Source organism: Odontesthes bonariensis, chromosome 1 (genome assembly GCF_027942865.1).
Source record: "Odontesthes bonariensis isolate fOdoBon6 chromosome 1, fOdoBon6.hap1, whole genome shotgun sequence".
In the NCBI taxonomy this organism is placed as follows: domain Eukaryota; kingdom Metazoa; phylum Chordata; class Actinopteri; order Atheriniformes; family Atherinopsidae; genus Odontesthes; species Odontesthes bonariensis.
Genome location: NC_134506.1, coordinates 19,369,670 through 19,391,986, shown reverse-complemented (window position 1 = coordinate 19,391,986; position 22,317 = coordinate 19,369,670). Strand labels below are relative to the sequence as shown.

Below are 22,317 nucleotides of genomic sequence, written 5' to 3'. Positions count from 1 at the left end.
TCTTTCCGACTGATTTAAAAAAAATTAAATCACATCCACAATTTATCAAAGGTCCATGAAAGCATCACACAACAAGGAAGTTTAATCTCAAACTACGTTACGTTACTTCATTCATATGGCAACGTAATTCACTTCAAGAGAGTTTAGATGAATTAAACTTCTAAATTTATTGTAGTACCCTTAGCTTTCTTCTTTCTTTGCGTAAGTGCTGAGCTGCAGGCGGGCAGGAAGGCAAACAAACCTCTTCCTCGGAAGTGCTCATATGACCACAGCCCAGCAATGCGTGAAGTGTCCGCTCCAACTCTAGTTGTCCTCAGTGCATTAATATGTTGTGTCCTAACAGAGAAGCCATCAAATGTTTCATCTCCAAACATTATCATCATGCTCATGGATGACGTAAGTTATTTTATTTATCTAGATTGTTTGCTCATAAATTCACGAGAGCAGCGATGACTGCCTGATGTACATATTTTCTGTCTCAGTTGAGTAGCTGCTGCTGTCTCATTGTGCATTAAACTGTTACACTGACTAGTTTCCTATGCTTTTCAGATGGGCTGGGGGGACTTGGGGGTGTTTGGCCAGCCCTCTAAAGAGACCCCTAATCTGGATGCAATGGCAGCTCAGGGAATGTTATTTCCAAACTTCTACACAGCCAATCCCCTTTGTTCCCCATGTGAGTATGCAGAAATATTACTTTAAAAAAGAGCCAAGTCAACAGTTCCTTTTTTCTGAGATAAAGTGTTCTGCATTTTTTTCTTATGTTTTGGCTGCGATCATCATTATGATGTCGAAATTACAGCCCATTCATGATTAGAAGGTATAGACATACACCAGAACCGTTTTCTAATGTTGCCTCATTCAGATGTAACGTGCAAAATGGTACAGGAAAGCAGAAACTGTAATATCACTGTGGGTATAGAAAACAAAGATAGAACACTGTGTCACTGTGAAGTAGAATGGACTCACAAAATAGATTGTGCACAGTATGTGCATGGAAAAAAATTAAAACAAACAGACATAAAAAAAAACCTGCAGATAAACTTTGAATATGCTGGATAGTTGAGTTCAAACCAGACTGCAATGATTTGCAAATCTTTTAAATCCTACATTTGATTTACAAGAGTGCATAGAAAACATCAAATATCGAAAGTGAGATTTTTTTACTTTTTATTTTATTTCTAATTTTAAATGTTCATTTTGAATTTGATGCCAGCTCTATGTTTCACAAAGTTGAACTGTGAGCATGTTTACCAGCATGTTTCATCCACTCTTCTTCGAGCAGCTGTGTTGTAGATTTGAAAAAATGAAATGTTCTCAACAGCCTCCTTTGTCTTATTTTAAATTTTTAAATTTGCCAAATGTTTTCACTGGCTGGCTGATGTGAAAAGCAGACAGGTCAGTTTAACACCCTTCTATCTGCTGTACTGTTGTAACCTAAGCAGAATGTGTTTCGGCATTTGGTAAAAGACCTTTCCAGAAAACCCTAAAGTTTGTATATATTACTCAGCATTAATAGTGCCTTCACAAATTTACAAGTTACTCGTGCCATGAGCCCTACTGCACCCCCCATCACATTACAACTTTGTGCTGATTACAAGCCAGATTGTCCCTCTTCTCTATAACTTGGATGATGCAGCAACGATGATTTACAAAAAGAATTTAAAATTTTATATTTCTCAACCCACTGGGAAGTTTTCCACTTTGGCTAAGTCCATTTTAGCTGTCTGGGATGTCCTGTCATGGGAAGACTAGCAACTGTCTGACCTTTTTTCATTTGTGAATGATCACTGTAGAAGGACAGACTCCAAATTGAGTGGAAGTGGATGGACCCCCCCCACACACTGCCTCTGCATTGGGGGTTAAAAAAAATGACACAGTGTAATATGTGATGGGTTTTTGTTCAGCTAAGGTTGTATTTACCTAATTGAAGACTTAATAGGGACCTGTCACTTTCTGTTTATTTTTTTAATTATGTCTTGAACTAGAACCTCAGAGTTAAAAGAGGGTGTACTCTCTTTTTCACATGACTGTTTAGTGTTTAATTTATTTGCAAATATTTGAAGAAAACACTTTTTTACAAAGCTTAAAGAATTTGATGTAAGTGATACATCAAAAGTAACATGTCTGGGAAATCTCTGTTGTTATGGTTGCTGAATTTGGTGATTTAAGAATTCAACCAAGGGACTCACAAATCATAGTTTTCATCTTTGCTGCAGTCCCCATACTGATGGAGGAAGAAGAGGAGCGCATACACTCTACGTCTTTGCGTGTTGCAAAAGAGCATTTCGATGGACAACATACAAATCCTAATGACGTTTTGTTCTGTCCTCAGCCAGAGCTGCACTTCTCACTGGGAGGCTGCCTGTCAGAAATGGCTTCTACACCACTAATGCCCACGCCAGGAATGGTATGTTCTCATTCACAGTCTTTACTGTACAGATCATACGGCTGCAAATAATTCCTGCAGATTCCTCAGTTCTGTGTTTATGATATTTACGATCACATCTTGGGAAATCTTCGAGATGAAATGTTGATGTCATTATATTTTTCCTTTTTTTGCAGCATATACACCACAGGAGATAGTAGGAGGAATCTCCAAGGATGAGATTTTGCTACCTCAAATGCTGAAGAGAAAGGGTTATGTCAGCAAGATAGTTGGCAAGTGGTGAGCTTCTTATTTTTAACTTTAAGTTTCAGAAATGTGTGATCAATAGTGGAAGGGTTATCCAAATAACTAAGGAAAATAAAAGTAGCAATAGCACGTCATAAAGATACAGAAGTATATAAGGGAAAATTAACAGAATTTAAAAGAGTCCTCATATCAGAACGTGCCAACGTTCCAACGTGCTTGTATGTTTGGTCAGTTCACTGTACTGCTCGTTATATACACTTGGTGTTACAGATGTCATTTCCACAGTATATAACTACACTAGCAGTAATTCTAGTTTTTTTTTTGTTTTTTTAGCCAGAAAATTTGACATGATTCACACAGGAATAGGTTATACAGAGACATCTGTTATAGACAGAAAGCTGTTAGACTGCGTTTTAGTCTTCCTCAGCAAACGTTGCACATGGTAGAAATGACCTGTCCACAGTCAGTTACTCTATTGAATGGTGAAAAACAATGAAGAAATCTGACCTTTCCATACAGGCACCATACAGTTATATACTGGTGAAGAAGACGTTTATGACAGTTATGTGTACATTATCATGGAAATCTCACATAATTGTAATTATATGATTGATTATTCTTAAAGACTGGCCTAACTGTACTTTGGTTAATGGAAATGTACTGTAGCTAAAAATTCCAATAACTACGGTATGTTTATTAAAAAAAAGTAATGTTTTAGTTTGAATTTGAATATATGCAAAGCATGGGGGAGTCCTTAAAAAAAATAGCAATCCTGCATTGTTTGAGTGCACTTTCTGTGTCTCTACAGGCATCTGGGACACAGACCACAGTATCTTCCTCTTGAGCGTGGTTTTGATGAATGGTTTGGTGCCCCAAACTGCCACTTTGGCCCTTACAACAACAGCATCAGACCCAACATTCCTGTTTACAACAACTCAGAGATGCTTGGAAGGTAGTACCTCCACCACCACGCACACACGCACATATGCACTCAGCACACAGAAACAGATACAAACATTCTATAAATCTATAAATTATCTGTCCCCATCCCCCACCCCCACCTTCCTCTTCATCTCTCTTCTTCCTCTGTACCAGCTGTGCTTCCATTTTCCGCCCATTTGTTTTCCTCAAAACAGCCATATGTGTATTCAGGGTCATTGGAACTAGCAGCCGGGCATGTTTTTCGCTTAGCAGTGGGTTTAATCAGCACAGCATACCTGGGCCCTGGACAGACAGACACACACACACTCATAGGCACGTATAAACGGAGACACACACACGCCCTCAAGAGACGGCAGGTTGTGTTGTCTGTGTGTGAGGACACCTGGAGGAAGTGAAGCATAAGAGAGAAATTTCTGTCACTGCCTCTCCACTCGCCGCGCCACGCTTCAGCAGCACCTCCTAACAGTTCCCTCTGCTCTGCTTCGCACAGACTTTCCACATATGTCTTTCTCCAAAATTTCCTCTAAACACAGTCAACAAGCGGGAAATTCACTCCCATTGTCTTAACAATTTTGTCTGCAGTAATTTAAGTCAGTTAAGAGGCAAATTTAAAGTTATGATGATGCTTTCTGGGCACTGAGAAGGAATTATTTTATACAGCTGCTCAATCAGAGGATGACTGACTTAGTGGGCCTGAGCATTTATTCAGATATGACGATGGCCATCTGATAGTGACGGTATCGTCTATAAATCATGCCAACACTTGTTTTCCAGATACTATGAAGAGTTTAAGATTGACAGAAAGACTGGGGAGTCAAACCTGACACAGTTCTACTTGCGGGTAAGTGAAAGCGCACCTCTGATGTCCAAGGCAGTCGATTTCAGATTATCCTTTCTTTTCAGTGGAGCAGAGCTACACTGCATTATGTTTCATCATTTCTCTTGTAAAGCAGTTAATGGAACAGAATACAATGTTAATATCGACCAGTGGAGACATTTCTTTGGCTCACCAAAACATAAAAGCACAAAAGCATAAATTGCTTATAGTGAATTTAAAAACTGCAGTTTTTTGTAATTACGGCCTTTTTACCAGCAGAGGTGGATTATTGACTTTTTCACACGCTCACATTTAATCTCGGTTCATCAGTAACTTCTATTATGTTCTTAACAGGATCAAATCAGCATGCTGAGAGACACTGCATGCTTGAGAGGTGTAGTACAGAGGATGGGCCTGTCAAGCACTGCTTTTTATCTTTCATATTTAGCTTGCCTCTGAGACTATATTTCTTTTGGTTGTGAAGTATGTTAGGACCATGCGATGAAGGTAAAACTATGAAATAAGTACTTGCATTTGTGTTTGTTTAAATCTGTTTTTATAGGCATTGGAAAGAGAGAGGTATACTATACTATAAAAAATGACAGCATAAAAAATTAATATACTATATTATATATATATATATATATATATATATACATATGCAAGTTTGAATAAGTGCTTCCAGATATCTTGTTGAAGATTTTTCCATCATTTCAATAATGAATTAGTTGTTTTCAGGCACACACACACACTCAGTTTCCACTGAAGCATAAATAGGCTAAACAAATTCAGTCTAATTCAACAACACGTCTATAGCTTCCACCTGCATTGAGTTTTATAATGTGGAATGTAGTTATTTCTTGGCGACTTAAGCTGTGTGTTTAGAATCACTGTTTTAGTGGACAGTCCAGTGCTGCCCAAGGCCGAGTCTTACTGCAATCTGCCTGATGTTTTCCTCCAGAATCATTAACTTTGAAGCGGTTATCTGACCCGGTGGCTAAGATAAAAGCCCAAAGCATTACTTTCTCATCACCATGTTTAACAGCTGAGATGTTGTTTCCTGGGGTAGAATGTTTCTCTTTTCTTTCACCAGACAAAATCTACTTTCCTTTTCCCAAATAACTAAACGTATCTCTTTCAACCATATAATTGATGATCAGAAGCCTCCTTCTTTATCAAGGGGAGCCTTTTCAACAGGGAAATTTAGCATCTTTGAGAAGTGACTTCACAGACATCCGGTCTGCAGAAAACCTTGGATTTAAGCATCATGGGACCTTTCAACAATATTGATATGACACACACAAATTCAAAGTAATAATAAAGACCCTGCCATTGATTACTAAGAGATGTTATGAGTATTTTTTGACATAGTTTTTTTTTTTTTAGCAAAGATATGATCAACTAAAAAGCTTAAAAAAAACAAAACATTTCACATATTAATACATAATATTTAGTTGTATATCAACACAATTTCTTCTTTTGTCACTTGTTCATGTCAAAAACTTACTAGCCTTGTAATTTTATATAATTTGTTTGAAAATTAAACTTTGTCATGATTATGGATACATTTTTTACTTAAATGTAACTTAAGTGAAGAAATGTTGGAAATCTGCCTTTGTAGAATAAATGGGGCTTAAAATGACTGAAAGAGAATTGAATTGATTTAGTTTACACCTAAAACTGAACTTCATCAACTTCACAAAGCACTCATTCACCTGTTAACTTTGATTTGATGTTCGTGTACCTAAACCACCCACTCAAAACATGGCTTGACTGAGTATTTGCTGTACAAGTGAGCTGTTTGTACCCACTGACCACAGTATTGTGTTAAAAAAACAACAACAAAACCTTGTTAATATCTGACATTTGTACTTCCGATGAAGTAACAGCCTCTTCCACCTCTACAGGAGGGTCTTGACTTCATTCTTCGTCAGACCAAAGCCCAGCAGCCCTTCTTCCTCTACTGGGCGGCTGATGCCACTCACGCCCCTGTCTATGCTTCCAAACGCTTCTTAGGGAAGAGCCAACGAGGCCGGTAGATTATATACTTCCTCACTGAAGCTTTTATCGATGCACAGTCCTGAACAAGACCAAGGGTATACTGTGTGTTAATTGATATCTCAAGGTGAACTGTGATAATGTGTGTGCTGCAGTTACGGAGATGCTGTGATGGAGTTGGACTACAGCGTCGGCCAGATCTTGTCATGGCTGCGGACACTGGGCATTGAAAATAACACCTTTGTCTTTTTTACCTCAGACAATGGAGCAGCTTTGACGTCTGGCCCAAATGAAGGCAGGAACTAAAGTCACACACAGTTTTCCTTTTTTTTTTTTTTCTGTCATGTAATTGAGTGAGCAAATTTTTGACTGATTCATTTTTCTGGCTCGTTTGTGATACATGGATAAATGTGTTTTCTTGACTCCTCAGGTGGCAGCAATGGGCCATTCCTCTGTGGGAAGGAGACCACCTTTGAGGGGGGCATGAGGGAGCCTGCCATTGCCTGGTGGCCTGAACGCATCAAAGCAGGCACGGTAAGAGCGCCTGTGTCTTAAAGCTTCTATCAAATTTAGCCTCCAAAAATATAATACAAGACGATCATTCCCTAAATCCTTTGTGTGTTCTCTTGAGAATAGCCTTGTCTTAGACTGAGACCCATTTTTTATTGTTAGCTTTGTTACTCCCTGATGTTCTGCCTGTCAGACTACACCAGAAGCTGAAATGCTCTCTGAAAAGCTGTAGGCAGTGCACGCTATTGTGAATTAGGCTGAGAGTAAATGAATAGTTATTTCACTAATCCTCTCCTTCAAATGATTGTTGTTTATTGTTTCATTTGCCTATCATTCACCACTTTACATAGGCAGACTCTAATGCACTGGTTCAATTCATCTCGATTACAGATTGAACTCCCGAAACTTTAAAGACAAACTGTGTGATTTTAGGCACAAAGGATGTAGGCGCGTTTTCCCCTGTTTCCTCAAATATTTTTGGCTGGAATTAATGCTTCATCTCGATAATTTTTTTCCATCCCATTCCCTAATTTAACCCCCCACCCACACTGTGATCCCCTAAGCCTGTGCGTTCTGCAAATGACTTTTAATTGTATTAGGGGCAGCTGTGACACGGGGCTGTGACGCAGAGGGATTTTGTGGAGGAGCGAGCGGAGGCTGCAGTCTGCAGTAAGCCTTGCCCCTGGCTCATCTCACAGGGTTGTGCTGGGGCCTGATAGCGCAGCAGAGTAGCGAGGGAGAGGGGGATTGGGAGCGTCTTAAGCGGCTAATCTGTTTGTGTGTTTGCTGAGGTTGGATTGAGCCGTAATGAGGACTTCAGTATCTGAATATACCAGCCGCTCAGGATAAAGGAACAGGAGGGGGTGAGGGGGGGGACGGGGGCTGGTGGTGGAGTGGGATAGCAGAGAAGGAAGCAAGGAAAGAAGTAAAAAAGGGAAAAAAGAGGAGCAGTGCTAAAGACACAGACAAAAAAATGCTGTTGTGTTGGACTAGTTTTGCTGCATCGATGCCATGTCATGATTGCTTTTGTACCTCTGTAGGCATGTGCAAGTGTGCATGATTTGTTGCCTGCATGACAGATAACCCTCCAATGATTCCTATCTATGATCACCACAAAACACGTACGTGTGAGTGTTTGATATGCAGTTGTGCTTTTACTCTTGTGTCTAGAGTTTTGATGATGCTTTTTGGGGCTGTGAGACAAAGCTGCTTTGTTGGAGCTACTGTACTCTATAACTCTGGTTTATGTTGCTTGGGCGGGAGGACAAACCCGACACAAGGTTGCCTCCTCTCTTATTTTGTAGTCTTTTGAAATCTCTGTTGCTGTGTGTATTGATAAGTCCCATAAGCTCTTGGAGCTAAATGCTGGAGCCATATAACAGCCATGCAAGCCTTTGTCAAGAGGGGATCTTAACAGGTTTATTGTACTGACTGAACACAGATTCATCTCAGTATCAAGTTGAGGATAAAAGTCTTGACTTTTTAGTCTGGGACTTGTGCCAGTGTGCAGGGAGATGTTGACAACTAGATCCTCATATGTAGTTGGAAGGGAGGTGTATTGGAATGACAGAGAATGGCCGGACCGCAGATTTAGCATTCTCCCAGAGCCTGAAGGAGGGCGAGGAGCTAGGATGGCGAGGAGCGGTGGGCTTTGGAATAAAGTTCGGAAGGTGGGTGGACTTTTAGGGCCACAACATTGTTGAGCAATTCTTTTTGTTGGGTTATCAGTAGCAGACACACAGTGGAAGAGATGGAGATTGAAGCATTGCATCCTCAGATAACCAACATTGCAACACAAAAAGAAATGAAAGAAAGAGAATGTGATGTTATAGAGCGTGATGAGTTGGACAAAAAAGAAAGGGAACAAAAGGTGACGAAAGACACAAGTTCAGTGCAGACTGCAGAAGAGGGCAGAGCTAATACAGGAGGGACATTAAAGAGGCAGCTCATGAGATAAAGTCCTCTGTCAGCCCAGTCTGAGTTTGAAAGTTTTAGTTTTTGGTCATGCAAGTTATTACTGACTAAATGTCAGCGCTGCTTCTCCACTTTTCCTTTTGTCCTGTCTTCTTTAATGGTCTGTGTGTGTGTGTGTGTGTGTCTGTCTGAGGGGGGCTTAAAAAAAGAGAAATGAAGTAAAAGACCGAATCTGTTAGTGTTGGTGTGTGTGAGAGAGAAAGTGTCTGGATGTGCAGATAGATCATGGAATGCATTGCAGAGCCATTTCTGTGGCTAGTTCAGTGGATATAGAAGAAAAGGGAATTCATTTCAGTGCTTAAGAGAGTGTGTGTGCGACTGTGTATGTGCTGGCCGCCGATAGGAGCACAGCGGCACATGGCGGTGCAGCTGCAGAGGCCTGATAGCACTATCTGATTGTGAGCGTGCCGTCTCCCTCTAAGGCTCGCTCAGGAGAGAATGGAACGGAAGATCAAGGATGACAGCGAAAAAATGGCATTTTATCTGAAAATAGTTCAAAGTTTATAAATAAAATAAAGCTTTTCACTGTGACTGGGAGAGGGAGATAAAACACCAGCTCGCTCCAGCTTCGGCAGCCTGCCTGCCTGGGCCATGTCCTATCCCTACTTCTTTTCCCTTTTTTGTGGCTACTTTTTTTTTTTTTTTCCTTTCCCCCCCCAAATAAACTCATTTAGAAAGGAAACACATTCTGGAGTTTTGATAATAAACCTGCATGCAGAGATTAGAAAGGAGAAATGCATCTCTTCTCCCATGTGTATTCAAGCAAACACACATGTAAGCATGCTATCATCTGTATGCCATGGTTGCATGTTACCACAATTCATTCTCAATTTCAAGGAGTTAAGTCATCATGTGGTGAATTGTAAAACCTGTGGTAGCGATGAACAGCATCACAGAGGTGTGTGCATGGGTGTGTTTGTGTGTGTGTGCGGTCCATTATGGACGGGATACTTTTTGTAAAGAGACTAATGCTTTGCATCTACTCTACAAATTTATATTTGTTCCATGAACATTTTTTTTTTTACTAATGACTGCGTTTTAACTCCTACAACTTGATGCAGATGAGTTTCCAGCTTGCCAACGTCATGGACCTGTTCACTACCAGTTTGGCCCTGGCCGGCATTAGCCCTCCTGCTGACCGAACCCTGGACGGAGTGGACCTAACGCCAGTTTTGTTCAGTCGTTCCCGCACACTCCAAAACAGGTGAGATTAAACTCAAGTTTCCTTCCTTTCTTAATCAACTTCCTCCCAATCCTCCTGGGAGATCCCCAGCTGCTCCCTGGCTGGCAGTGCCTGGTAATCTCTAAAGAGAGATGCCCAGGAGGCATCCTTATGAGGTGCTCAGCCTGCCTCAGCTGGCTCCTCTCCATGTGGAAGAGCAGAGGGTCTACTTATGATACCTTGGGCTATTTTGTCTGGAGCTTGCAGACTGGTCCACTATGGCAAATGGGTCTTGGGGGTTGCAAGATCTACTCAAATACAATCAATTAACACTTTATGTTTAAGGGGATAAATAGAATTGTAACTCTGCCTGGAAAAGAAAAACTGGGACCCACCTCTGAAGCCTGGCCTTGGGGGAGAGTTTGCTGGCAAGCATTGGATGGCTGAGATGCCAGCTGAGCCTGGTTACTTGTTGTTTATGCATGTTAAGTTTCATCAAGTGACGTCAGATTTGTAAGTATTTACAAAATTCCTCAACTAGCACAACAGCTGCATTCACGGTAAGTGTGTAGCTTCCCATGGTTGATTGGAGACAACACTACCCGCTCCAAAAAAAAAAAAGCATTCTAAGAAAATGACCTTCAACCTTCCTTCAATTCTTCAACAGACCAATATTCTATTACCGTGGGAATCAGCTGATGGCTGTGAGGCTTGGGCAATACAAGGCACACTACTGGACCTGGAGCAACTCATGGGAGGAGTTAAAAAGTGTAAGACCCCTATTTAACACATCAACTCTGTTCCATCTCCATTTCCTCAGCTCTTGATTTGCACTGCCACGTCCTACTCCTTTGTCTTTCCTAATCTTACTCAAACACACAAACACTTTGGTTGTTGTTGGTGTTATCTTCAAAATGGCTCATCAGTTGACTGCTGTGTACATCAGAGTGTAATGAATATTAATGAAGAACCCCCACATGAGCGAACTTGCATCATTCATCAACCAGTTGACTTGTTTGTTCAAACTCTGGTGGAAATTTTCCCCTCCATTTGCATATCGCCATCCCCTGCTTGTTCTTTTAGCATCACAGAGCTTGGCCATAATTACATCAGCTCAGCGTGGATTAAATGTATCAGGAGAAATGTGAAATCTGACACCTTCAGAGCAAGAGAGTATGGTGCTTTTTTCTCTCTTGTCTCTCTTCTGTCCATAATAACTTGTCCTCCTGTCCTCCCTCCATGCCTTTGCTTTTCCTGTGATCCAGTTTGTTTTATGCCCCATCGGTCGCTTAAATTGCTCTCTCCTTCAAGGCAGCTGAATCAATAGTAGCCTCCTTTATCAACTCATGTGAACTGAAGTGGAACTTCACAAATAATGGCATCTGATTGCCTGTGAGTTGCCTATCGATCGTTGTATGTGTGTGATCACAAGAACTAGAAAGAAAGCATAAGAGAAAACACGCACGTATACTTTCAGTTCTGCATACAGCGGTGCGAGCATGTGTGTGTGTGTTCAGTGAGCTACTGTTGAATTTCTACAAAGGAAAGTTTAATCTCCAGTGTGCTTTGTGTCATTATTCTTCAACCCTTAACTGTATGAAATATATTGTGGGGTACAGACACCCATACAGAACAGTTTAAGAGATGTAAACAAACAACGTCTGTCCTGGAGGTGAGATTTTGAATCGTTTATTAGTTTAAGAGGATAATGTGTCTCAAATTCATGTTTTGCTTTGTTTGGTAGAAAAACACTAAGGCTGCGGCTACACGAAAACGTTTTTCACTGTAAACGATACTTTTTCTTATCGTTTCGCTGTCGCGGCCACACGGAGCCGGCGTTCCCACTACCCCAAAACGATAGTTTTTGAGAACGGGTTCCAGAGTGGGAAAGTTTGAAAACGGCCTCGTTTCGTTTCCATTGTTACAGCTAAAACGTTTTTGCGTCAGTCACACGTTGACGCTGTGAGCCAATTTTAACACTTCTCTATTGTCTCACAGCGTGGCGTGACACAGTGGCGTGTGTACTGCATCGTTTCATCGTTTTCGTCTGGACAGCAGCGCGTTGCCGTGTGGTCGCAAGAATTTTCGTACCCGTTTTCAAAAAAAACCTCGTTTCGTTTTCGTGTAGCCGTAGCTTCTATTAAAGATCTTTCCGACTCTTTGGTCTCCCTATGAAATTACTATTATGGGGATTATTATTGTTTGAAATGTGGACTGTGTGTGTACCAACCTGTCCGACAGTGGAAATACACAATGAAATTCCTGCTTCACTGAAGTAGGAGTTACATTTGACTGTTTTTTTAATGTATTTTTTAGTAATATACTGGAATATATCAATATAGCTGTCGGTGATCACTTGTGCCGCCATTAATCGAGCTTGTTCCAATGCATCCTGCAGATGCTCGATTAGATTACGATCCGGGCCATTTGGATGCCAGGTCAACACCTTTTAGCTTTTTGCTTTTTTTTCCCCTTGAGTTGATGGAATGAAAATGAAAAATGTCATATCCTTAAATCACTGCTCAAACTAAGGTGATGCAGTGTTGTCGCTTGTTTGGTGGGTGTTTATTACTGCTGAACTCTGTACTCTTTGGCTCAACAGGACCTTTTGCGTTCAGGGTACCCAGTTTTGCCAAAAGTTCCAGCACTCTGACTTAATTGCAAAATGTGAATATTTGCACAAAAAAAGATCCTCTACAACCTATCGGCTTGAAGCGGATAGCCCACACTGGAACAAAAAGCAGAAGCAAATAAAAATTGGGATATTGCAACGTAAATCAAAACTACAGCTTCATACTGAAGTACCTAATTAGTATTTCTTTTTCTTTTTCTTTTTGTTTTCATAGCATCTCTTCTCTTTCTTTGGTTTGATTTTGTGTGACAGAATAATTATCTGAGAGATGAAAGTTTCTCTTAAAATTAGAGTTGTGTGCCTGCAAGCAGGATTAGCTTTCTTTAGAAACTGGTCCTGGTCCTTGGCAACAAGTGTAAAGTGTAATGTAAAATACCTTCCTGCTGTCATTTTAAGAATTTCTAACCAAAGTTAATCATTTTCCAATTTGCAGGAAAAGTACTTTTACTGTCGTAGCTCCATTTCACTGTTCATTGATTTGGAACTAATTCATCTGTTATATAAAGCTAGGCTGTGGATCTGGTATTTCTGAACTGCAGTGGCCACAAGATAAATCTGTGGGGATGTGAGATTATTAATTGGGACGGACGGAAGAAAAAGGCAAGTTGTGCTTTTTGATCCGTTTTAATATTTAAAAATCTTTAGGGTTTAAAATCATTTAATTAGGGGGACTAAAATCATTTATGCAAAATATTTAGCCATGAACAACTGCTTCAAATTTTCAGCCATTATTTATACAAAGCAGTGCTTCAAAATGATAGATTTTCTTTTCCAAGAAAGGCACAGAGCCTTTTCCAAAATCCTCCTGCCACCCCTGAATGTTCCTACATCTTATCTTGTCACGACTGCTGTGCTCCAGTTTGAAAGCGCTCTCACTGTATCCATACTGTTAAAGTCATGTGAGATACAGAGTTCTTCCTGTAATATCTTGGACACAAGAGACGGAGTCGGAGAGATACACACAGTAGGCCTTTCATGCTGCTCCTGTGGGATGAGTTTTTTTTTTTTTTCTTCAGTCTTTTCTGCATTTCTAAGCAGTTGACTTCAAAAGACAGGAGAAGTCTGGATCAGTGGAAGCTCTGCGGGATGGGGGGTATCAATCCTCCCGCTCTCTCTTTTTTTTTTCTTTTCTGTATGTATTTTAGGTGCTCCGATGAGTGATCTCAGAGGGGGGCAGCTACAGAATCTTACAGATGAATGCTTTTCAATATTAGTTGTGTTCATCAAAACGCGTGTGTTTGGGTACGTGCATTGAAGGAGGGGGCAGCTCTCCAGGGGTTTCAGGAGGAGAGATTCTGACTCAATCAGGCCACGATCACTGCCAGCCGCCTGGGAATGGAGTCATGGAGCAGGAGCAAAGAAATTAAGAGGAGGCAGTAAAAGTCCTCTGTTGCTTGAGAGACTTGAAACCCTTCGTTGTGCACCAGCAGTAGCTGCATGAATAACGCAACAGATTGAAAGACAATATGCATATAAACCAAGCAATGATGAGCATTCAGTTCAGGGTAGCAGGTGGTTGGAAGCAGAAATCTAAACATTCAGATCACTGCAGCAGAGTTCAACGCACTATACTGTAAACTACGTTAGAAAGTCATTGTTTACATGTATTTTACCTTAAAGATGCAGAACACTAAAAATGTGTTTTTAATTTTGTGTCTATTTTACTTTTTAGTTGTTAGGTTACATCTGCGTGGTAAACAAAAATCTTATTTTCTGTCGCCTGCAGGGCTCACCTCAGATGTTGTGTTGGGTTGCTCTGCAGAGAGACGCTGACCTTCATTTTAGATTTATGAAAGTTTTGTTGCCAAAACAGGGCAGTGCTGCTGTTTTCTGTTGAAGATTAGCCTCCTACCAGAATACATACAGAAGGCAGTGACCTGGAATTCTTACAGGTTTCAGGCTGAGCGGTAATCTGTCTCTAAAGTCTGGCATGTAAAATGTCAGATAACATCAGATAATTCAAGACACGGAGAGAAGAAGCATCTCCCACCTCTAGCTTTCTTTCATTTTTACCAATATGTTTTTTTTCTTATTTTATCTGTTAATAATGTGGCTTTCAAAGCACAGTGTTTCAATATTTGAATTTATGTTCATTGCAACTGCTTTAGGAATTCATCATGAGTAGAGTTTACACAGTTACTGAACTCATGGCACTCTGTTGCTCTGGCCATATTGTGTCTTTCTTCGTATGTTCGTGTGTTTACCCAAGGATAGAAGCTGATTGAAATGATTGAGCTTTCCAAAATCTAGTAATGTCTGGAAAAACTCTGAATCCAGACAAGTTAAAGGAGAGGTCTAGGATGTTTGGCAGGAGCAAAATGAAGAGCAAGGAGGAGGAAGTTTAACCATTTCTTCCCTTCTTTGTCATTGGGAATGTGAGATCACTGACGTATAACATGGTCAACCTTGGAGAACACTGCAGGAATTTGAGGCATGACTTGAGGGGTGGCTGTAGCTCGGGAGGAAGAGCAGCTTCCTACCAATCGGAAGGTCCTGGTTTAACTCCCGGCTTCCCCGGGCTACATATCGAAGTGTCCTTGGCCAAGACACTGAACCCCAGGTGTTGCCTACCGTGTGTGTGAATGCGTTGAAGAATGGACTAAGATGTGCTGTATGAATATATGAGTGAATGTGGCCTGTAGTGTAAAAGTGCTTTGAAAGGTTAGTCTAAACTAAAAAAGTGCTATACAAGTTGAGTCCATTTACCATTTACTTAAGGAACATATTCCAGACACCAGCACCTCTCAATACAACTGTCAGACTATGAGGGTCAACAGAGACTGCAGACAGTGGTACTGAACTGCAAGCTGTAAGCTTGTCTATTCTGCCGAGCAGGAGTTCACTTGTGTTACCTGCAGACACTACATGTAATGCCATCAGCTCGGTTTTTGCCAAACTACAAATACAACACCTTACACCTTACAGCATGTATTCATGACAATCTCTGGAAATTGAAACCATGCCTCTATCACTGTTGCACTTTCAAGTTTCCAAGTTTGTCAAATGATTTTTTTCATTCTAATTTTATTTTATGTAGCTAGTTTTTTAAAATGTATTTTGCTTTTGTAATTTGTACTGCAGAATTTGGGGATTTATAAGGTATCTATATATACTGTGCTTATTTACTCGGATCTTAGATTTTGTACAGTACAATCAAAGCAAAGTCCTTAACTTGTATACAAGAATCCAAAAATCCAAAAAGCCATTTCATGCTTTCTGTATCCAAGTGATATGAATTGTCTTCATTAACTGAGGTCTGCATGGACCCCTCTGTCGGACCAAACGGACTGTATCCATCCAGCAAGCACACTGACTGTGCATGAGTTAGAGGGGTTGAAGGAGGAGTTTCTGGATGCAACTTCTGCTCTATGAGTGTGTGCACAGCTGCCTGCTGTCCACACATTTATTATTCATCATTAAAATTGGAGGCCTACAGAGAAGCACAGATGACCTTTTTGTTTGTTTGTTTGTTTTTTCATACTTTTTAGAAAAGTATATAGCATATATCACATCTGCTCTAGTTTTTGAAAATTAGTTTTCTTTGTGTGTCTTCTCTTACAGGGTATAAACTTCTGTCCAGGTCAAGAGGTTCCGGGTGTTACTACTCATGATCAGAAAGAGCACACTCTAGAGCCAATCATTTTCCACTTGGGGCGGGACCCTGGAGAAAAGTTCCCACTCAGGTCAGTTGCCCGGAAGGTTAGAATATAAGCTTATCTCCAGGAGAATAATTAAAGAGGACAGGAATGAGCAAGGAAGAAGAATGAAGAAATCCAGGGAAAAGGATTGGAAATAGAGAGGAAAGGAGTGAGGGTAGGAAGGTTGTTTGCCTGTAATACAGAATGTGTTTTAAGATCAATGCAGATTCATCGGCATGAAAAAAGAAGACGGTGGATTGATCCACTCAGCCAGAGTGCGCATCATTACACGCTTCTCTTTGTGATTGCAAACAGCTCCTTAAGGATCGCTATCTGGCCCTCAACCCTCTAGCGGACCGCATGCAGGTTAAAATTGCAAGATAAATTGTTCAGGTCTAAATTGAGAGCGAGTGCTGTTTAATGTGTTTGGTGTGTCTCTGACTCAACCCCAAGGAGAGTTAAGAATTGCAGAGAGGAGAGTGATGCCAGAGGACACACAAGCAACCAAGGGTGAACTGAGACTTACGAAATAAAGGTGCAAGGGTGCATCATCTTTTACTGTCAATACGGACAGTTAACATGGTCTTTTTTTTAACAAAAAAGCACAGCCTCACACCATGACTAATACATTAAAATAATCTCAGAATGCTTTGAGAATATTTTTTTGTACTCTTGGACTCCCTCCTGGCAGAAAACCTCCTACAGTGACCTTTCTTTTCTGCCTTCTTCTGCTCTGCTTTTCACATTCTTGCTGTGGCCTCACCTCCTGCCTTGCTTCCGGCTCGAACTCCTTTCAGGTCAGCAGTGAGATTGGATGATAAAACATTAATGTTGTTTTTTCATTTGCCCACCTTTTAGCCTCGCTATTCACTTGGAAGAATAAAAAAAAAAAAAGCCAAGAACCAATCAATATGCAGCCATGTGTTGTGCTGAGTGCTGGATGTGTACACACACACAGACCACTTTTTTTTTTTTTTACTCCTGCAGAGAGGGGAGCATGAGTTTGTCTCCAAGGTTACCGTTTCGTACAACCTGCATGTCCGCTCACTGTTTATGCACCATCTCCTTTCGACTTGTCTTATTTCATCCTTTCAGTTCTCCGTTGTCTCCAAACTTCTATCTTAACTTTACCCAGGTTTTACCTTCTCCCGACTGATGTCCCTCTGCATCCACTGGGACTGTTCTCCTCCACCCTATTTTAACCCATATGTATGTGTGGGTTCTTGTGTGCGTTCTGTCCGTGTGCTCTTAGGTCCCCCAGCTGGACTGGCTGCCTGGCCATCATTAATCTCTGTCACCACCTAAAGAGCCACTTAAGATGATGTAGGGCCTGTCTGCGTACATACCTTCACTACTGTCGCAGGCTGGGATACCGCAAAGAGCACACACACGAACAAAGTCCCCAGTTATGTGCATTTACCCAGTAGAGAAGTGTTTATTATAGTCATGCGATTTTTGTCTCGTTACTGCAGTGGCTGAGTTGTTTCAAATGAATGTTCCAGGTATAGTGTGTATAGGCCTGTGTAGGTGGTCCATCTGTCCTGGATAAACAACAGACACTAACCAGATATGCAGCTACCAAACACTGTGAGGTAGCTGCAGATTTCTCTGACCTAATGCCCTGAGATTAACACATCCTACTTTCTCACCACCCACCTCAGCTCATGTCCCCAGAGCCCCTTGCTCATCCACGGTGCAGTCCAAGCCCTGACACCGCAGGCAGCCCTGCACAGTCTGGCCTCATCTGCTGCCTGCCACCAAGCTCCCGTGCCTCCAATCAATAGTCCTCACTGAAGTGCTCAATTTCCACCAGGGTGGAGGAGGGGAGGGGTGGGCAGGACAGATGTATTTGATTGTCTCCTCAATTCCCCCACCTTCTGCTACTGTGTGGTTGTTTGGAAATGTATGTGTGTGTGTATGTGTGTGTGTTCCAGCAATAGTGTTATGAATCAGTAATCAGAGTGGTGACACACCTGAGCAATGCCCCCATCCCCCTTGGGTGCCATACATTATAAATCAAAAGACTCCATTTGCATAGAGCCTGCTTATTATTCCAGATTTTGCCTCTACACAAGTAAGCTAAGGGTTATAATCATGATAATGAGCTGTGCTGACTGTGAGCTTTTCATTAGTTGTTTGCAGAGGGGGCATAAACAAATGATATTATTAGTTTTTGATTTAGAGGTCTGCACTGTTAAGATTTTCAGTGCATAAACGAAACAACAGAAAACTTTGTGTTTGGGGAAACTTTCTCAGTGCAGGGCATGCTTTGCTTGAACACTTGCGTGCAGAAATGGAATACTTGCAGAGGTCTGATAAATTTCCCTCACATTTACTTCTGTTAAGCTGCTTCATCACAAAATTAATCACAACAATCAGTAGCAGCCACAGATAGGAGGGGAATGAAATATCCCTCCTGCTGATCAAGATCGGGCAAAAGCAGAATTTGTGATTTGTGGATAGCTGAAGCAATTTGATCTGAATGTCTGATATTTAATCAGTCTTTTTTTCTTTCACTCTATCAGTTTAGATCACAACGCATTATGTGACTAATAGCAGTCAACTTTCTACCAGTCAGGTAATTGTAGGGGAAGTAGAGTATCAAAGAAAGGAGCAGGTGCTGGCTGATGGAGGAAGGCTTGCTGCCCAGTGGGAGATCTAAGAGGGAGGGTAGGTGTGAGCTGGACAGGGCCCGAGGTTATTACTCTAATTGACACTTCACCTCACACACATGCACATGTTCCCCAGAGGCCAATCAGAGGGTTGGCTTTGCAGTGGAGGGATGGATGGAAGGCTAGCACAGGTGCTGCCGGTGAATGTATCAGGGGTGTAATTGCACTGCTGATATTTGTCTATCCTTGTGTCACGCCACCAGACGCCCACTTCCCCCAACACACACACACACACACACACACACACACACAGCCCATTAACCCTACAGGTCCTATTGAGAGCGGCGTTCCTTTGAAAGCCTTCAGGGCCCCTGTGTTTTACACTCTGAATATAATAATGCACAGAGGTGCTCGGGCTCACTGGTGTCCAACAGCAGTAATTGAGAGACAGGGGATGTGGTGGGGGTTACATAGTTCACCCTGCTGAGTGTGCTTTACCAGAGGTGGCCCGAGTGGACAGACTGTATGTGTGTGTGTGTGTGTGTGTGTGTGTGTGTGTTTCTACTCTTTGATGCTCCAACATGTCCCCATACTGATACAACGAGTAAAGCTCAGGGTTTTACATTTGGAGTAAACGGTTTTACAAATAGGCCTAAGTGGCCTTGTCTAAATGTATTGATACGAGTCAGAGTTGTGTTTGCGTGTTTGACAAAAGGGTCCTTTTAAAATAAATTTTGTCAATGTCCTTTTTTTTTTTTTCTTAAAGCCTTTATAAACACTTTCAATCATTTTTTGTATTTGTGTTCCATTTTGCTTAAAAAGGAGTTTTAGACTTTTGCTGAAACATGTTATAGGGGTTTTGGGGGTAAAGTCAAGGATGTATTTTTTTCTCATTTTTCAGGTGAAAAAAGGTATCAGTTAATCACATGATGGTTATAAATAATTGAATAATACCATGTAGGTAATGTTAACTGTTTGCATTTGCAGTGTTTTAACTAAAGAGTGGCAGGATGCTCTGCGTAGGATCTCTGCAGTTGTGCAGCAGCATAAGCAGACTCTGGTGCCCGGCGCGCCGCAGCTCAACATGTGTGACATGGCCATGATGGTAAGATCCACATTACACAGACAAATCCATCTTTCACCTAATGTTCAGTCGTAGGTTTGTAAAAAATAGATCATTGTTACTGCGCAGATAAGCTTCGGCGGACATGACAGCTAATTGTGTCCGTAGGAGGTGGAGCGTCGGGTGCAGTTTTCACAGAGTACTTTTTGGAGTAGTTTTCTTTTACCCCAGAGTATATATTTTTTTTAAAAAGGCCTGTTTTCAGCCTTTCTTACTGCACTTTTAATCACACTTGTACATCAGAAATTGGTACATAATTTTTTTTTGATAAATCTTATCTTAGAAAATAAAGATTACTATCTGAATAGAGAAGTAATGTTGAATTTGTTGAATTCAACAGTTCAGTCAGGACCTTGTTTTTTTGTTTTTGTTGTTGTTGTTGCGCCTCAATGTTTTTGTGAATAAACCTGTTTTAGGATCATTTAAAACAGCTGAGGTGACGTGCCTTCCACTGCAGGCACCACAGACTGCCAACATGCATTTGTACACTGTTCTACATTTATTTTTGTCACAACACTGCCTCCTTGTGGCCAATAAAAGAAACTGTCTTAAGTAGGATAAAAATTAATCATATTTACGCACTTGTCTTGAGACTTATTGTTTGTCTTGTGTCATCCTAACAAGCCGTTAACTGTATAATTCACATTTTCACAGTGATGTGCAAAAAAATCTCATTAATATTTTGCTTCAAGGGCCCACTTAACACTGCCCTCTGAATCATTGAGGCATGAAAAAGGAACCTAACCCAAGGGATGAACCTTTTTTTAATTTTTTTTTTATTTAAATGTCTGTATTTCATTGTCTTTCATAAAGAAAAGGCCAAAAGTTGGTTCTGTGAGTGAAACGTAGTTGATATTATCATCACTCAGTGATGCCAAAGTTATTTTGTAATTAAGTTCAGAAAATTGTGGTTAGATTACATTAAGTAGCTTAAAATTGAACTAAAACATAAACATAGTAGAAAAAAAAATATTTTGGTTGGGACACCCGTGTTGGGATAACATTACTGGCACAGGATACAGATTTATACTAAACCAATGTAGGAGCTTGGATCAGAACCAGACATAAATCACATAAATGACACAGAACAGGAAACTGTGGCCATCTAATGTTCCATCACTGTACAGGGTGGGAAACAAAAATCAACTAGTGTTCTCCCTCGAATAACAAACATCTAAACTCTATCAAAACAGTACCACATTGTCCTGAAGATTAGTTATATATTTGATGATTTTCTATTCTTTTACAGAACTGGGCCCCTGCTGGCTGTGAGAAGTTAGGAAAGTGTCTGAAAGGGCCCAAGTCTCAACCTTGGAAGTGCGACTGGCCGCACTGAAAGCACAAGCACTGAGCCAGACACCGAGCTGAGGAAGCAAAACCTGAAGATGTGCCTTACAACAGAGCAACAACCAGCCTTCTTGTTGTAAATGATATATTTTTTAAATCTCTGTGAAATGGTTTGAATACTGTGTTGAAGAAGAGGTCACGTGATCAAACTAAGGGAATTATGTTGGCATAGCAACATTGCATTCATGATCAGAATCAGAATCAGAATCGCTTTTTATTGCCAGGTATGTGGACTCTCACGAGGAATTTGACTCCGGTTACACCTCACTCTCTTTAGTGCAACAATTACAAAAAATAGACATAGAAAAAGATTAAATCAGAAGTGCAAATTGGTGCAAGGATGAAACACTGAAGTCCGGTTTTAGCTGTTTAACACAGAGACAGCCTGATGAACGGAGTTTTACTGTATGTTTAATAGCTCAATACGAGTTCTACCTGCTATGAAATACACTGAATCAAAGCTGAGGGTTGAGTTGATTTTGATAGTGTAGAACAGAAAGGGAGGTGTATTTATGCTGATTGTTCTGAACAAAATGATACAAATCACATCAATCTTATTCTGTAGCTTTTGCATAGCAAAATATATGCTTTGTAATAAATTTTACTTTTGTTGTGTGATGACTATTTGGGGAATTGTCTGAGATAAACATTTATATATGGAGTGTATACTAGTCATGGACATCAACATTATTGCAATAATCGGCTTAGAGTCATTTCTTTGAAGTGCTCTTTTTTGTGCAGCAGAGTGATTGTACCTTACGTCTGTGAGAGAAATAAAATCAGGAATCGGTTGCGTAAATTTTATTTTATTTTGGGTTTACTGAAATTGTCACTGTTTTAAATAGACATACACCCACTTAGATTATTGATTTTTTTGTTTTGTTTTGTTTTTTTTTGTTGTTTTTTTTTTGGTGCTAAAAGTTCCAATTT

General features: G+C 40.7%; 1 protein-coding gene across 1 annotated transcript; it reads left to right on the top strand.

Annotated features, from left to right (window-relative positions):
• The first annotated feature begins 72 nt into the window (after positions 1-72).
• Positions 73-22,186, top strand: galns (galactosamine (N-acetyl)-6-sulfatase). Its single transcript, XM_075452616.1, has 14 exons — positions 73-396; positions 550-673; positions 2,333-2,407; positions 2,563-2,665; positions 3,441-3,584; positions 4,349-4,415; positions 6,299-6,426; positions 6,545-6,684; positions 6,820-6,923; positions 9,935-10,077; positions 10,703-10,805; positions 16,229-16,350; positions 19,905-20,022; positions 21,290-22,186. The coding sequence occupies exons 1-14, from the start codon at positions 280-282 to the stop codon at positions 21,374-21,376; spliced, it is 1,575 nt and encodes a 524-aa protein (XP_075308731.1). The 5' UTR covers positions 73-279; the 3' UTR covers positions 21,377-22,186.
• Positions 22,187-22,317: the final 131 nt, after the last annotated feature.